The 17,928-nt window shown below is 35.2% G+C and overlaps 1 protein-coding gene across 1 annotated transcript in view; it reads left to right on the forward strand.

Moving 5' to 3' along the window:
* Nucleotides 1-17,928, forward strand: part of PPFIA2 (PTPRF interacting protein alpha 2) — a 535,398-nt gene that overhangs the window by 357,188 nt on the left and 160,282 nt on the right. Inside the window, exons 6-7 of the mRNA XM_062202051.1 lie at nt 3,343-3,507; nt 8,867-8,941. Of these exons, the coding sequence (XP_062058035.1) occupies nt 3,343-3,507; nt 8,867-8,941 (240 nt within the window). The remainder of the gene's footprint in view (nt 1-3,342; nt 3,508-8,866; nt 8,942-17,928) is intronic.

Raw genomic sequence — 17,928 nt, forward strand, 5'->3', positions numbered from 1 at the left:
TGAATGAAATTTGAAATTTAATAACACTAGTTTTACAACGTGTGCATCATGCTACAGTATGAGGAGGAGAAGCAAGGAACTGAAATGGAGGATTATGAAGACAGGAAAGAAGAGAGACATAATACTACTATACATGTCATGTATAGTATAGAGTCATGAGGGAAGACTCTGAAAGGGTGATACTTGAGCTGAGACAAGGAATCACAGTCAGGAAAATAAGGAGCTAAGGTAGGAGTACTCCAGGCAAAGGGCTCAGCATATGCAAAGGCTTGGCAGAATGAGGAACATTATAATGTAGGCTGTTGTGATTAGAACACAGTTTGAAAGGAAAAGATTGCCAGAAAGGACTATGCATAGTTGGGGGTTTGTACCCTATGTTGGAAAAGTAGAATTCAAGATGTGAGAAACTTGCCAAGTGTAAAACCTGTGATCAGAAGTTTTCGGCAGTCCCCATTAGGAGATGTCCTTAACAGGTTCCAACATCCCGATGATGCAGGAAGGATAGGAAGGTTAAGTTCATGCCAATTCCCGTAAGCAGTGAAAACCAGGAACAGCAGTGTACACATCCACAAAGGGAATTCAGAAACTTTGTAGGAAATGGAGTGAAAAGATTAATTTATGTTGGTGTCAGAGATTTTTTTTTTTAAGAAATTATTTGTTTGAAAGGCAGAGTAGCAGAGAGAGAGGGATGGAAGGAGGGGAGTAGGAAGGGAAAGAGGGAGGGTTAGAGAGAGGGAGTCAGAGGGAGAGAGAAGAGACAGAGAGTGCCTCCAGTTGCTGGTTCACTGCTGCAAATGGCAATAACAGCCAGGTGCATGCCAAGAACTCATCCTGGTCTCCTCATGTACTTGGGCTTCTCTCCTGCTTCTCTCCCAGAGACATTAGCAGGAATCTAGATTGGAAGCAGAGCAGCTAGGACTTGAACTGACACTCCAGTGTGGGATGCTGGCATCACAAGGGGCAGCTTAGTCCTTGGTGCCACAATGCTGGACCTGGTACCAAAATTTTTTTGAAGTTAATTCAGAGTTTTTCATGTTACTCATTTTCATAGATATTTTGAAGGCTCTTTGTATATGTAAAATTCATGGGAGAAGAATACAATAAATACAAGGAGAGATTGAGAAATAACAGAAACCTCCCCGAAACATTTTACCATATTCAAACTGAAAAGTTATAAATATTAATTGACCCTTGGGGCCGGCACTGTGGCGTAGCAGGTTAAGCATCTGCCTGTGGTGCTGGTATCCCATATGGGCACCGGTTTGCATCCCGGCTGCTCCTCTCCTCATCCAGCTCTCTGCTTAAGGTCTGGGAAGGCAGTGGAAGATGCTTAGGCCCCTACACCCATATGGGAAACTCAGAATAAGCTCCTAGCTCCTGGCTTTGGATCAGCCCAACACCAGCCATTATGGCCACATGGGGAATGAACCAGCAGATGGAAGACTTCTCTCTCTATCTTTCCCTCTCTCTGTGTATAACTCTGCCTCTCAATTAAATAAATAAATCTTTAAAAATAATTAATAGAGGCGTTGGCGCTGTGGCACAGTGGGTTAAAGCCCCAGCCTGCAGTGCCAGAATCCCATATGGGCACCAGTTCAAGTCTCAGTTTTTCCTCTTTCTATCGGGCTCTCTACTGTGGCCTGGGAAAGTAGTGGAGGACGGCCCAGGTCCTTGGGCCCCTGTGCCCATGTGGGAGACCTGGAAGAAGCTTCTGGATCTTGGCTTCAGATCAGCTCAGCTCTGACCATTTCAGTCTTTTGGGAAACTTCTCTCTCTCTCTGACTCTGCGTCTCTCTGTAATTCCATCTTTCAAATAAATAAAAAATAAATCTTTAAAAAAATAAAAACAATTAGTAGACCCTTAAATATAAAGGCACTTAGAAAGTTCATGGAAAATGGAATTAAAAGATAAGTTTATGGGCCAGCATTGTGGCACTGTGGGTTAAGCCATTGCTTGCCACACTGGCATCTCATATTGGAGCAGCGAGTTGAGTCCTGGCTATGCTGCTTCTGACCCTGCTCTCTGCTAATGTGCCTGGGAAGGCAGCAGATGACAATCAAGAACTTGCCTTCCTACCACCCATGTGGGAGACCTGATTAGAGTTCCTGGCTCCAGGCTTTGGCCTGGCCCAGCCCTGTATTATTGGAATAGAACCAGTGAATGAAAGATAAACTCTCTATATATACCTTTCAAATCAATTAAGAGTCAGCCCTAGAAATATGAAAATATGACATAATAAGTAACACTAAATTTTCACTTGTTACTGATAAGTGACATTGGGAAAAGCAAAGTTTTACATTAAAATTTAACCTTAGAAAAAATCTGGAAAAACAATATTGTTTTCTTTATTTCTTTCACCTCCAGTATCTTGAATGAGCTTTCTCTCTTTGTTGGGGTAACCACTGCTTTACCCCTTTGTTTTCCATAAACACTGCTTATATGATATTCACTATTCTTCTGAAGATATATCCTATAATACCTCCCAACTGTGTCAGTTTTTCCCTGATAATATTGCAGTAATTATTAATAACCACATAATGCATGTTTTGCTTTCATTTTTCATAGCAGAGCTACCTTTAAAATGAAAGTAAATGTGAAACCCCAGTTCACAACACATTTCTAAGCAGGAATTCTTTGGCAAAAGTCAAAGTGTGCTGACTAGCATAGCCTGGAAACTTCACTGGACTTTTCCTTCTCTGTCAGAGACCCAGAGAGCACTAAGGGGCCTGCAGAGTCCAACATGGATAGTTTAAAAATTACTTCCCAAATATGTTTTCCCCAAAATGACTACTGAGCATCTCATTTGCTCTATTCCACTTGGTTTCATATTTTTATAATGCATCTAAACATTATGAATAAAATCTTGTGATTATCAATCTAAGTTAAAGCAACATAACGATATGCACATTTCTTTCAATCCAAAAATTTTTAAACAGCCCATGTAAATGAAATAAATTGTGACTTTTAATGTATTTATATTCTCTTTAAAAATCATCATGTATAATGAAATGCTCTTTAATACTTATCATATTAGATCATACATTTTTGTCAAGTGTTCTATCAAATCCATACCAAAATTATTAAATTTGCTAATGGAATGCATAAAATTTGCTTTGCATTTTTAAATTCAGTATCATTTTAGATGATTGAAATGCAATTTCTCTTCTGTGGATTTTATAAACCCTGGTTCAGACTGCTTTGTCCTCTTTTGCTGCCATGTGTAGTTTAACCTTAGGATATCATGATACTGTACAAGTCTGTAGTATTTTTTGCAGAATTCATCTTTAAGTATTGGTAACCAAACTCCATGAAATAATCACATTTTCTGTTAACCCCCATAGCTGCTACTGGAGCATTTGGAGTGCCTTGTGTCACGACATGAAAGGTCACTAAGAATGACGGTGGTTAAACGGCAAGCCCAGTCTCCCTCTGGGGTATCCAGTGAAGTTGAGGTTCTTAAGGCGCTGAAATCTTTGTTTGAGCACCACAAGGCCTTGGATGAAAAGGTACAGTACAGAAAAAAGAATGCAAGCCTCGTTATACTTTTGTTATCAGTACTAAGCCTCTTCTCTTCACCCACTGATTCATTGGACTCCTGAGGTCAGTCAGTTTGCAGGATCACATTGGAGGTATATCAATAATCAGTTTTAAAATGAAAATGCTTTATAGTTAAAATGAAAATGGCTTATATTGGTAATATTTATTGCCATGTTTCTTTTTTATCTCACTGCATCTGTGGCTTATTAGAATTAGACTTTTATTATGATAAATATGGCCCTTTTCCAGATGGCCATGTAAAATTTAGTATTGGTTAATGTCTTTCATTCAGTCTCCTTTTCTCTGTATTGCTCTCCTTCTTCTCTCCTCATTCATTCTGAGAAGTGCATGACTATAGATGTCGAAATAAGAGACCACTAACAGAAATGCTACCTCTTTTGAAGTTCACATTTGGTATACTTTAACTTTCAGACATTTATGTTGGAAGTATATGATTTTTTTATGTATCCAATATCTTACTTTCAAATGTACATTTTAGGAATCCGTGTGTGTAATAGCAAAAAGTATTAGTAGAAGAACATATTTTAGGTCTTTTTTAAAAGTAGCTGTAAGCTTCTCTTAGCTGCTACTCAAATAAATTCTACTGGCATATATAAGCCAATGTGATGATAATATCCTTTGGTGATTAGAAAAGCTTCTGAGATGATTTCAATTGTATGGAATTTCAAATAATGAACTTTAGAAATTAATAAAGCTTTAGGATTTAGTAGAGTGGGAATTGGAACACTTCATTGTAAAGTATCTGACAACTTCTCAGCATTAATATCAAAACTAGGGATTATTTCCTAGTTATATCTAGGTTTTGAGAATACAGACATTTTATTCTATTTAATATTTATATATGTATATTTTATCATCAGTCTTTAATATGTTCTCACTGCTGGGATTATGTGGAATATGTGCATAAGGATAACTAGAATTCTTTTAGTTTATTAAAAAGAAACTGTATATTTTTCATTTTAGCCATTAAAGGCAACTATTTTAAGAATAATTTTGAATAAAACAGAAATGGATATTAGATAAATACCTTACTTAATGTAGCATCAAATAATAATTTTATATATGTAATGTTTACTCCCTCTTTTATCATAAAATTGAACTGTTAAGAATTTGTAATACTTTGTATTTATAGAATATTTACCATGTATCAGACTCCTTGGCAGATATTTTACACACAAAGATAAATAAGACGTTCTTTTAACTGAGTATTTCATAATTGGTGTTGGGGATTCAAATATCAATAGCAGGCAATGCTAAGAAGAGATGTGTAAAATACAACAGGGAGTCACAGAGTGCTGAATAATTCTGCTTCAGTGACAAGAAAGCCAAGAATGTCTTCAAAAGGGAGAGGCATTTGATCTAGTTATTAAAGAATGACTAAGTGCATTTTAAACAGATTTCAAAGACGAATAAAAAGAACTAAATTAACTCAGAACCGTAAGACCAATGCCTCTTCATAGAAAACAGTTTTGAATGTCTTAAATGAAGTCAATAAAGAATGCATGATTTTGGATGAGTAAATTTCATCATTTGAATAAACTTGCCAACTAAGTAAAGGCATTGGTATCACTAATGAGCCTAATGCTCATTTTAAACAGAATTTATCCAGTTGTTGATGGACTAAGTACAGCTCACATCTTCTGTGGGAGTGGGGAAGGGTGAGGATACAGACTTATAAGTGAGAAATTATTTGTTAGGGTTATGACGTTAGAATATATACAAGAAAGTCAGAAGAGGATGCCAGTAATTGTGACTTGGAAACAAGAAACTACTGCCATACAAGATTTAGAATGAAAAACTAAACAAATTATAAGAAATTGAATGTACTTGAGGACAACTAGGGTAGAATTTTCACAGTTAGATAAGGTCAACAGTAGTTTTGGCATCACCTTACAAAGTGTTTCCCTATTCTGTGAGCTTTAGGAAATGAGAACTATCCACATGTTTTGCAACTATTTAGAAATCATTGACTTAAAAATAAGATACATTGGACATGCATGAAAAATGCAAACCAAACATATTAAATATATATGCCTTCCACATATATTTCTATCATCAAATATCACAGTGTCAAAATTGACTTTGAACTTCTGATCTAAGGATATTTCTTCAAAAGTGTTTTCTCTTAGATGATTGATAATCACCGAAATGAAACCCTGCCATAACTTAATTTCAATTTGTAATGTGTGCTTCTTCCATCAAAGTATCTTTTCATCCTGTGTCACACTTGTCATTTTTAAGAACTTGTTTTATTTTAATCCTTGGGGATAAAAACCCTATGGCCTTGAAGTAATCTTTTGGGAAAATTTTTTTCTTTAGGTATTTTTCATGCCTATGAAGAAAATAGATATAACTAGAAATAAAAATTCTAGATGTATATAAATAATGTGCTTCAGAGTTAGATTACAGCTAGCTTTCAAGAAATCAATATATCTTATATCTAAAGATTTCATAAAAACAAATTAATTGAATGTGATTTAATCATTAGAAAATAAGAAAAAATAAGTATCGAGAAAAGGCTATCAACTGTATACTTATGTGTAGTCAAATTTGACACTATATTTTTGTGGTATATCAATAATATCTAGATCGCTTCACAAGAACATAAAACCCTACAAGAAAAATAAACATAAATATAGAATTCTGCTGATGAAATGCTCAAAGCACATCAAAAAGCCAAAAGCCTCATCAGAGAGATTTTTTTTCCCTAATAATGCAGTTTGAGCGAAGTAGACAAGATAAAATGTTAGAATTCTTTATATTGTGGAAAGGTTATTCCGCTGGATCTACAGCACCCCCCCCCCACACACACTTTCTTCTTACTAAGTCTAGCAAAAAGATAAGTAAGATTAAGCTAACATGTTACATTAGCTGTTTTACCTTAAAATTTAAAAGAGATAATAATTTATCCTCATGTGAGTATAAGTAAAGTATTAATGCCAAAATGTATTGCTATTTGTAGCAACAATTTTTTGATATTTATAGCATGAGTTAAAAGCACATTCAGAAATTGTTTTAATTTTCTTGTAAAGACAGCATTGATTCATTATTTGGGGGTAATACAATTTCAATTTGTGAAATAGTTCTAAATTTATTGAGGGATAATTATTCCATTTTCATACTATTTTGTAAACCTAATAATTTTTATTTCCTTGTGGGTCAATATAAGGAGAGAACACAATCCTAACTTGTAAATAAAAGGCAGCTGGGAACAGTTTCTAAGATTTTCACTTTAGCAAAAGAACGTCAGTAAGATATCTTAACCTACATTGTGGGCTGGATTCAGCCATTCTTTATGTCACGTGAATGGCTCCTTTACAGAATTTCCAATGCATCAGTATGTTATAAAATACAATAGTTGAACCTCTTCAAAGAAGTCTATGTGTGATCTGATCAATTTTGTGTATAGTGAGGTCATTAATTTATATTAAGGCCACTTTATAACGCTGTTCTCATCAACCTGGGTTGATAGACCGTTGAATACCCAGATTTTATAGGCTTTTTTTTAGAAAATAATAATAAAACTTTATAGTCATCCTTATGAAAAATCCACATGTCTTTGAGCACCTTTGTTGATAACTGCATTCCATATAGCAGCTATTCTATCCATTTTCCTGGCTTCTTCTTTTGTCTCTGTCTATTCCATTCCATTCATAAAAAATTATTCACCACATCAAATCATTAAAGATTTTTTCTAAGTAGCTGTTGTTTGGCATTAACCACCATTAATTCTATGTGTTTTTATATAACAATTGGGTAATTACATAACAGCACTGGTACTTCCCAGTTAATCTGGTACAGCTACATATTATAAAAGATCCTGTGACTTGTTTGACAGCAAATATCTGTTTATATATATATTTTACTCTTCAGAGAACTTGAACATAACATAATTAATGTTGAAAATTCTATTCAAATCTTTTTCTTGCTTATTCAAGATTTATTTCAGAATTTAAGTGCATCAAGTCACCTGAGTATACATGTTATCATGATTTAGTTCTAAACTAAAGTTGAAATATAGAAAAATTCCAAGTTAAATGCTAGGTTATTAGGCTATTGCTGGCTTTTTGTTTGTGTATGTGCTAAACAGGAACTAGTGCTATAGCTCCACCTTTAAAATTTTTATGTATCTTGGTCTTTATATATTTTATGTATTTAACCTGTATTTCCAATTCAATCTTGTTAAAGACAAAACTACTGTTAATAAAAATAAACTGCCAATGAAGTAACAAAATTAAAGTTTATAGGAATAGAATCATATATTAAGTATGAACATTCATGGCACAAATATGTCAACATTTCATTTTAAATCTGTTAATTCATAAATCAAAAGCTCATCATATATTTAACCTAAATTTAAAGATATAAGGTTTAGTGATTCTTTAAAAGACTAAACTGCTATAATCATTCATTTTAATTCAGTGAAATCTTTCTGTAAAATATCATACTTACCTTTGATAAATGTACATGTCGTACGGCACATATGTATAAATCTAAATATACAAGGGTACTTCAAAAAGTTCATGGAAATGGAATTAAAAATAAGTTTACTTTGATGCAGAGTAATTTGAAAATCCATGCATAAATAACTAAAAAAAGTTTAGAAGTTCTGAGAAATCAAGAGTCAAAGAAACACTTCTTTGTGTTTCACTTAAGTATGAAACACTCATAAATCATCATTACTTTCAAACCAACATGTAGGGCACTCTTAGTTCTAAAAAATATAATGATTTACCTTTTGGTATCAGGGAGCTACTTGGGAATTCCAAATTAATAGATGCCTGTCCAATCCCTTAAAAGCAATGTAACCTCTAATTAATACATAACATAAGAACAATGGAATTTTTAAAGAGTATTTTGCTTTTAGGCAAATAATTTTTAAATAGATAAAAATGCCAAATAAAATGTACATTTAATTTTAAATAAGTAGGGAGGAAAGTGGATATTTTTGCCTATTTTTATGCTTCATAAGTGACAATTTTTCAGATTATATCATAATATAATTTTGAACTTTGTCTCTGCTTACTATGAATCAGCATTCAGAACAAGATGGGTAAATCTTCAGCCTCATCAGAAGTTCTATCAGTGAACCACCGAAAGCATTTGCTTGAAGAAAACTCCTTGATACAATGAGGTGATAATATATTTATAGTTTACCTGCCAGGCTTCATATTCCGAACACTTATGGCGATCAATATTTTAGTATTTTGCCAAATTGACTGTCTCTGATGATGTTAATGACAGGTTCAGCACAGTTTACTCTCTGTGGGATGTACATGACTGTACATATTTTGATTTTTCTTCTAGGTAAGGGAGCGACTGAGGGTTTCTTTAGAAAGAGTCTCTGCCCTGGAAGAAGAACTAGCTGCTGCTAATCAGGAGGTAACATACCACACTTTCTCCTCTTTTGAGGTGCACTATCGCTAACATTCTGTCCCCTGTGTTTCACATCACTTCTATTAAAACTGTCACCAAAAGCATTACATTCTGTATATGCCACCGGACGAGGCCTGTGGAAACTAGTTACGAGTCTTGTTTTCTGCTTTCTGGTTATTCAGATGTGTCACTGGGAGACCAAGGAAAATTAGCAAGAGTTCATGGCATGTGAGCTAGAGAGATGGAGATTTAGAAAGCGTACGATCAGAAGGCCAGTCCTTTGAAGAAGCAAAACACAGCTTGACGACTGGAAAACATGTCAAGTGTCTGTTAAACTGAGAAAATGCTGAAAATGAAATTTACTCCTTGAAGATATAGCTGTATATATTTCTCCCCAAGTCTTGTTTTCTAGATGCATTGGGCCCATGTTTCATGGCGTCATCAAATCCACTTCTTTTTGCTACCATTCACTACTCTAAAAAGATATTTCAAATAATCTAAGATTATACAACTTACTTTCTCTTCAAAATGTCTTCTTTTGATATTGTTTTTGGACACATATGGACTTAGAGAATTATACCACAAACACACACACACAAATTTGTTATTTATACTAAATTATAAGTGTCTACTAAAAGAGCTTCTTCCTGTCATATTTCCAAAGCTAATATTTTCAAGAATTTTATTCTAACAATGTAATATTGGTACTACTAGCAGAGGATAAAATAACTCTGTAAATACATATCCTTTTAAATAAATAGGATATAGACTAATACCAGTAATAACTTTTAAAAAATACAAAATATTGACATACACATTTTCCACACAAATACCCATTCTCAAGCATCACCAAAAAAAATCTTCTTCAATATAAAATGTTTTGTTCTTTAAAATAAGCTGTGTCAGTTAAACAAGTTTATATTTTGTTTGTTCCAGGCTTCTTAGCAATTTAAGCTTTAGAAATAATGGGCTTTCAGCTTCAAGAAGAACAAGTTTCATGTGAATTAAAAGCTACAGCATTAGAAGCATAAATGGTGACACAACAGTTTGTTTAAAAAGAAAAACAAAGATTTTGGTAGCCAAATCCAGCTTAGAAAATTGGATAGTAAAACAAAACAAAACCAAACCAAAAAACCCTTGATATTGATCACTGTCAGTCTTCATAGAGGGAAAAAAATACCTCTGAGAAATTAATAATGACAAAAAAAGGGCTAAATACTTTTGAGAGACAGAGAAGATAAATTATCTACAAAGTGAGTTATACTCATTCCTGGGATAATCAGGAAGAAAATGTCAAGTATGTATTCATTTTGGATTGTTATTGTTTTAATTTTGGTTTTCTTGTATTTTAAGATATAAACATTTTGAGTGTATGTATCAAAAAATTTTACTGTTAAGGATAAACAAAAGTTTTTGTGATTACTAGCATAAAAGTATTATTTAATATGTGATAGAATTTCTGCCATAAACAAAGATGTAGTGAGATCACTTAGTGAAATTATTTATGCCGAAATAAAAATGTCCCATGAGTTACAGATAGGCTGTGAAAATTTGCTCCAGAAATAGCAACAGAATAGCTAGTTCAGTTATACTTAAATGAGATAACAGCTTTTGAAAACAAAAGTGGAGATTTTTTACTATTTTCTTGATCATAGTTTTAGCAACGCTGTAGTCTCTTATAGACAGTGTGATACTTTTTCTTTTACCATTATATTTGAAAAGCAGAGAGAAAGAGAGAAATTTTATCTGCTGGTTCATTCCCCAAATGGCTGCAACAGCTAATATTGGGTTAGGCTGAAGTCAAGAACCTGGAACTCAATCCAAGTTTCCTATGTGGGTGGCAGGGAGCCAAGGACACTTCCAGAGGCACATTAACAAGAAACTGGAGTCTGGAGAGCTTGGACTTGAACCAGTCACTCTCATAGGAGCTTTGGGGCACTGGGGAGTTCCAAATGGTGGCCAAACTGCTCCAACCATGCACTCCAGTACAGTACCTTTATAATTGTTTGTATATAGATAAAAAAAATTCCAAATCATTGACATTTCACCATATAGTTTGGTTTTAAATAATTTATGTAAGTAACAGGAAAGGTAATCTTGTTCATTATTAACTTAAATATAATACCATTTTATTATTGATCATAAATAATATCCATATGACTTGATATCTATTTAGGGAGTAAAAGTCCCTAAAAATTATTTTGATTGTCTAATAATAATCTTTAGTAAACACTTTTAAAAATTGAAATGGGGGAAAGCAGCTTTCACTTTATAATAATATTTCAAAGGGAAGTACTAGAAATGAGAAGACATTTGCAGTTTGATTTCTTGATTATAATAACAACAATTGGTACAATTGTATTGATAGTAATAAGATACATTTAGTTACCATTAGATATCTGACAAGGTAGATTTAGAAAAAACTTATCCTGTGGCAGTTTTACAAAGAGGAAATAGGTGAAGCTTGAATATTAAAGAAAGTAATCAAAGAAGATATTTATGAGAAAAGTCCAAACTTTTACAGAAATAAAAAGGAAAACACTTGAACTGTTGTTCTTATAAAACCAATAAAAATACATAACATAGCTCAGAATAACTAGCCACTAGAGCAAAACTGTTAAATGAGCAAGGGGCTTGGGGAAATTTCACTTGCTGCTTCATATTTTAAGTTAAAACTAAAATGAATTTTTAACTGTCCCATCTAATTTGAATCTTTTTTCTCCATTTACAAAGCCAGATTGGAGACTGAGAATGTTATGGGAATCTTATTGGTTCCCAAGTTTCTGGTAGTAACAGTGACAGTTCAGGATAGCAAGGAATTCATCCATTTTTCTGTATTAATTCAGTTCCCAAATTTAGAAAAGAGAAGTCAAAGAGCAGTGTTTCATATTGTAAGGGAGCCTTTGATATACTCACATACATATACATGCATATGCAGAGTCTGAAAAACTGATGAACCAGCTTGCCATCATTATATGCTTTAATAGGGCTAATTTTATCATTTATATACCAGTGCATGCTTGCTTACTCTCTCTCCCCTCCAACTCTATTGCTCTCTCTCCCTCTGCCCTCCCTTCTTTCCCTCTGTCCCTCCCTTCCTCCTCTCTCTGTCTTCCTGTCCCATTTTCAGAGGACGATTTGTAGTTATCATCATTTAATACCTATTCTTTGATATAATATTTTCCTTGAAGCCTTCATCCACTCCACATCCATTCTCAACCATCCAAAGCTTCAACCATGACCCATGCTATAAAGAAACTAAAGTCTGTGGCTGACAGCTCCTGCTCCATCTCAGTGTCACAGAAGACTTCAAATACCTCTTTGGTATCTTCATAAGGCTTTGCAAGTGGTATGTGCATTAGTCTCTGCTGCAAGGATCCAGCAGGTGGCAAAGGTGGTGTCTGAAATTCTGCTCAGAGTTTGATGGTGAAGACATACACCAGAGGGACTGAAACTACCTATGGGTAGCACATTCTTCCAGTTTACTCAAAGATTACACATGCACTGGTGGACCTGAAGCTCTACCTACTTTTCCTGTTACCCCCTTAGATTCTATGCAGCATATGAATGCTATAAAGCAAGTAGCCTTATTAAAAAGAATATAAAATTGATTGTGTCTTCTGTCCTGGAAAAAGTTTCAAGATAATCTGCTAAATAAAAAGGATGACGTTGTGTAGAATGGAAATCAATCTTTGAAAAAATACATAAAAATAATGTGTTATGGTAGCACTAAAAATTTTAGATATAATACTAAATATTATTAGTAGTTTTCTCTACTGTTGGCATGTTTAAACTTTATGTATCTCTGTAGTGTTGGAATTTTTATAGTTTTATTATTCTTGTAAAATAATAAAGGTATGTTAGAACCAGATGTCATTTTCCATAATGGCATTAACCAGATAATTTTATTGAGCATTTAATTATAGCTAATATTTAATGAGTGCTTTAACTCTGGCTATTGCTCTCTGCTTCTTACCTCCTGATATGGCCTTTTCTTCACACCCACACTAGCCAGCCTTCACCAGATTCCACACTGTGGGGCTACCTGGTCCTGTAACCTCAAACTGTGAGCTGAAATAAACCTTTTCCTTCCAATGAAGCTCCTCTCCGGAGTTTGTGACCTTCAAGGATTTAGCCTTGACTTTCACCCAAGAGGAGTGGGGACAGCAGGGTGTGGCTCAGAGGACCTTGTGCCAGGAGCTGATGCCAAAGACCCTGGGCTGTCCTTTGTCCACATCCAAGCTGATGTACCAGATAGAACACAACCAGGAGGTATGGATGGAGATAAAAGATCTCTCCCAAAACTTCTTTCCTGGTGATGGCAGAAAACCTAGTCGCAGAGTCCAACACTTCTCACCTGCTTGAGAAAAGTCTCACCCCAACAACAGCTAATAGAGAGAGGCTCATGAGACTCCCTGTTGCTAGCAGGATGGGCCCCCTTACATTCAGGAGGAACACTTGAGAGCAGGAGCAAACTTTCAGAAGAAGTGGCTCTCTGGGAAAATGAGCCTGGAACATGATGGTTTAGGGGCAACTGCTGATGGTTTTGCAAGGATTATCCATGAGCACATCTCTCGAGAAGATGCTATGATAGTGACTCTTGTGGACCAGTTACAAATCCCTTGATTTATGAAGGAAAAGTCTTTCTAAATGAAAGGAATGTGGGAAAGTATTTAACAATAACTGCCTCCTTGTGTGACATGAGTGGATTCTCCGTGGAGTAAAACCCTACAAATGCGTAGAGTTTGGAAAACCTTTAGTAAGTATACACATCTTCAGCACTGCTTCATACATACTGGGGAGAAGCCCCGTAAGTGGATGGAGTATGGGAGGCCCTTTCACTGCAGCTCACGCTCTGTATGGCACCAGTGGACTCATGCAAGGGGGGGAGCCTTTCAAGTGCAATGAATGTGAGAAAGCCTGCACCAACCACTCCACTTTTGAAACTTGCATAAAAGAAGCTACATTGGAGGAAAACATTTTGTGTGCAAAGAATGTGGCAAAACCTTTTGAGATAGGCCAGGTTTTGATAGATACCAGATTATTCACAATGGAGAGAAGCCTTTTGAGTGTTTTGAGTGTGGGAAGATCTTCAACACAAGAATATAACTCATATGGCAGTGACAGATTCACACGAGAGTGAAACCCTTTAAATGCAAAGAGTGTGGGAAAGCATTTTGTGAGAGTGCAGAGCTCATTCCACACCACATCGTGTGCACTGAGGAGAAGGCCTGTAAGTGTGTGCAGCATGAGAAGGTGTTCCATTGCAAGTAACACCTCAAGCAGCACAACGGAGTTCACACTGGGGAGAAGCCATATGAGTGCAGTGACTCGGGAGAGGCAGTCATCCACTACTCCATTTTTATCTTGCATTGAAGGACCCACATTGGAGAAAAAAAGAAAAACCCTAAGAATGCAAAGGATGTGGGAATGCTTTTAATGGTAGAGGCAACATTATTCAACACTTCAGTATTCATAATGCTGTGACTTGCATAAAAGAAGCTACACTGGAGGAAAACATTTTGTGTGCAAAGAATGTGGCAAAACATTTTGAGATAGGCCAGGTTTTGATAGATACCAGATTATTCACATTGGAGAGAAGCCCTTTGAGTGCTTTGAGTGTGGGAAGATCATCAACACAAGAATATTGAGTGCATCCAATATGGGAAGGTCTTCAACCAGTCACACTTTACAAGCATTTTTTGGAGGGCAAACCTTATTCAACACTGAGTGTAATGAACATGGGAAGCCTTCACTATGGCTCATCCCTCATTCATCATCAAAGGAGTCATACTGGGAGAAACCTTACCTGTTTAAAAGATGTGGGAAGACTCTACACAAATATGCAAACCTCGGTCATCCCAGAACTTGTGTTACTGTGACTTTTTGAATGTAACCACTGATTAAAATCTGTGGCCAAAGGAAACATCCTACTCAGCATCTGGTCATTCAATCTGAAGAGAAATTCCATTAACAACATAGATGATTTGTTGGGTTAAAAGGGTTGTTTCTTTATCCAGTATTCAGCTGATGGACATCTGGGTTGATTCCATATCTTAGCTATTGTAAATTGAGCTGCAATAAACAAGGGGGGGGGTGGCACAGATAACCCTTTCATATGATTTCAGTTCCTTTGAATAAATTACCAAGAGTGGAATAGCTGGGTCATATGGTAGGTCTATATTCAGATTTCTGAGGTATCTCCATACTGCCTTCCACAGCGGCTGCACCAGTTTACATTTCCACCAACAATGGATTAGGGTACCTTTTTACCCACATCCTCACCAGCATTTATTGCTTGTTGATTTCTATATGAAAGCCATTCTAACTGAGGTGAAGCAAAACCTCACTGTGGTATTGATTTACATTTCCCTGATGGCTAGCCATTGTGAGCATTTTTCATGTGTCTGCTGCCATTTGAATTTCCTCTCTTGAAAAATGCTTATTTGAGTCTGTTATCCACTTCTAAAATGGGTTGTTTGTTTTTGATGTTGTTGAGTTAGTTGAGCTCTTTATAGATCCTGGGTATTAATTCTTTATCAGTTTCATAGTTCGCAAATATTTTCTCCCTTTCTGTTGATTGATTCTTCACTTTGTTGAGTGTTTTCTTTGCAGTGCAGAAGCTTCTCAATTTGATGTGATCCTGTTTGTCTATTTTGGCTTTAATTGCTGTGCTTTTGGGGTCTTTTCCAAGGAGGCTTTGCCCATGCCAATGTCTTGCAGAGTTTCCTCAATGTTCTCTAGTAATTTGATGGTATTGGGTCATAGATTTAAGTCTTTGATTCATTTTGAGTGTATTTTTTGTGTAAGGTAGTGGTTTTGTTTCATACTTCTGAATGCAGAGATCCAGTTTTTCAAGTACCATTTGTTGAAGAGACTTTGCTCCAGGGATTAATTTTAGCTTCTTTGTCAAAGATTAGTTAGTTGTAGAAGCATGGATTGAAATCTGTATTTCCTATTCTGCTCTATTTTTGTGCCAGTACCAAGCTGTTTTGACTCTAACTGCCTTGTAGTATGTCTTCAAATCTGGCATTATGATGCCTTCAGCTTTGTTTTGTTTGTTTGTTTGTTTGTTTGTTTTTGTATAGGATGGCTTTAGCTATTTGAGTCTCTTGTGTTTCCATATGAATTTTAGCATAGTTTTTTTCTAGATCTGAAAAGAATGTTACTGATATTTTGATTGAGTCCACACTGAGTCTATAAATTCTTTTGGTAGTATGGACATTCTCATGATACTAATTCTTCCAATCTAAGAACTTGGAAGATTTTCCAATTTTTGTGTTCTATTTCTTTCTTTAATGTTTTGTAATTTTCACTGTAGAGATCTTTGACAAGGTATTCAATTTTTTTGGTAGCTATTGTGAATGAGCTTGACCTTTGAAGTTCTTTCTCAACCATGGCTTTATCTGTGTATATAAAGGTTATATTTTTGTGTTAATTTTCTACCCTGCCACTTTACCTAACTCTTTTATGAATTCCAATAGTCTCTTAGTGGAGTCAAAAACAAATAAATAAAATAGAGTTATGTTTGAAATTGACCCAGCCTAGAATTTGTTTCTGAATCTGAGAACTCATCCTTGAACAAGACCAAGTAGTTAATACGCTATTAGGAAAGACTTCACTCAAATTTTTATTGCAGTGCAGTGTTCTCTCATGAATTTTTATTTTTACTTTAAAAGTATTTTTCTTTGAAATTTACATTTGGATCACTCCCCAAATGCCTGCAATGGCTGAACCTGGGACAAGGCTAAAGCCAGGAGCCAGGAACTCAATTCATTTCCTCCTCGTGGGTGGCAAAAACCCAACTACTTGAGTCATCACTGATGTCTCCCAGAGTCTATGTTAGCAGAAAGCTGGAGACATCTTAACCCCTGGGCCAAATGCTCACTCTTCTCAGGGGTTTTTAAAGAAGAGATATAGAAAAGAGAAACAAATGAAAGCACAGCTTCTTTAGACTTCCAACACAAACTCATGTAATTCTAATCCCTTTTGTAGTTTGGGTGAATGGGACTCTTATTTCAGAAACAAAATGGTCACATCTTTTTGTCTCCTGTATTTATTCACTGCTGCCCAGTGTCAGGACAGTTAGACAAATGAGAATATGTTTAAATATATTTATTGAAATCATTCTCTGTTCTGAAGGTTGTTTCTAACTTTGAGCAAGAATATAAGTCTTTAAAAAGTAGATTTGAGTTGTGAAATGTTTTCAGATAAAAGGAGAAAAAAATATACATTTTAATGGGCACATTTTACCTCATATCTAAGACTGACTTTTTTTAAGTCTGAAAAATAAAAAATAAATTTCTAGCATGCTAAATATTTATATGTCTTGTTAAGTTATTGTACACATTTTTTTAAAGCAGCCAACATTTTTCCTGACTGTAATTTTCTTAGGCTGATGTTGCTTCTGGAATCCCTCCACAACACCAGTCCACACATTGAAATCGCACTTCCCCACTCAAGCTCAAGCTCAGACATCACTTCTTTAATGAAATCTTTACAATGTTTTGCCAATAGTAATTGCTCCTTGGTTTAAAAATTGCTTTCTTCAGTATGTATTTTGGCTATTCAACAAGTATTAGGGTTAATTATATACTGTCTAAGCCTGAGTCACTAGTACCCAGACAAAATAGACGACATCTTTTTCATTTGTGTTTTATTTCACTTAGTACAGTAGTATATTCTTCATGATCAATGCATATATATATATATATATGTCAAATTGCCATGTATACAGTTCAATCTGTATATCACACTGTCCCTGAGTAATGGACAGTTTGCACACATTAGTCATGCTTGATAAACAGTAACTCATGTGTATCAAATGAACAAGGAGTTTGGTTTTCAATATATAATTTGTTATTAATTTTCTATATTTATTTGACAGAGACCCATAGAGAGAGAGACAGGCAGACAGAGAAAACAAGCTCTTATTCCCTGGTTCACTACCCAGATACCCACAGTATTCCTGGACTGGGCTGGGGCCAAAGCCA

This window comes from Lepus europaeus, chromosome 10 (genome assembly GCF_033115175.1).
Source record: "Lepus europaeus isolate LE1 chromosome 10, mLepTim1.pri, whole genome shotgun sequence".
Taxonomy (NCBI): Eukaryota; Metazoa; Chordata; class Mammalia; order Lagomorpha; family Leporidae; genus Lepus; species Lepus europaeus.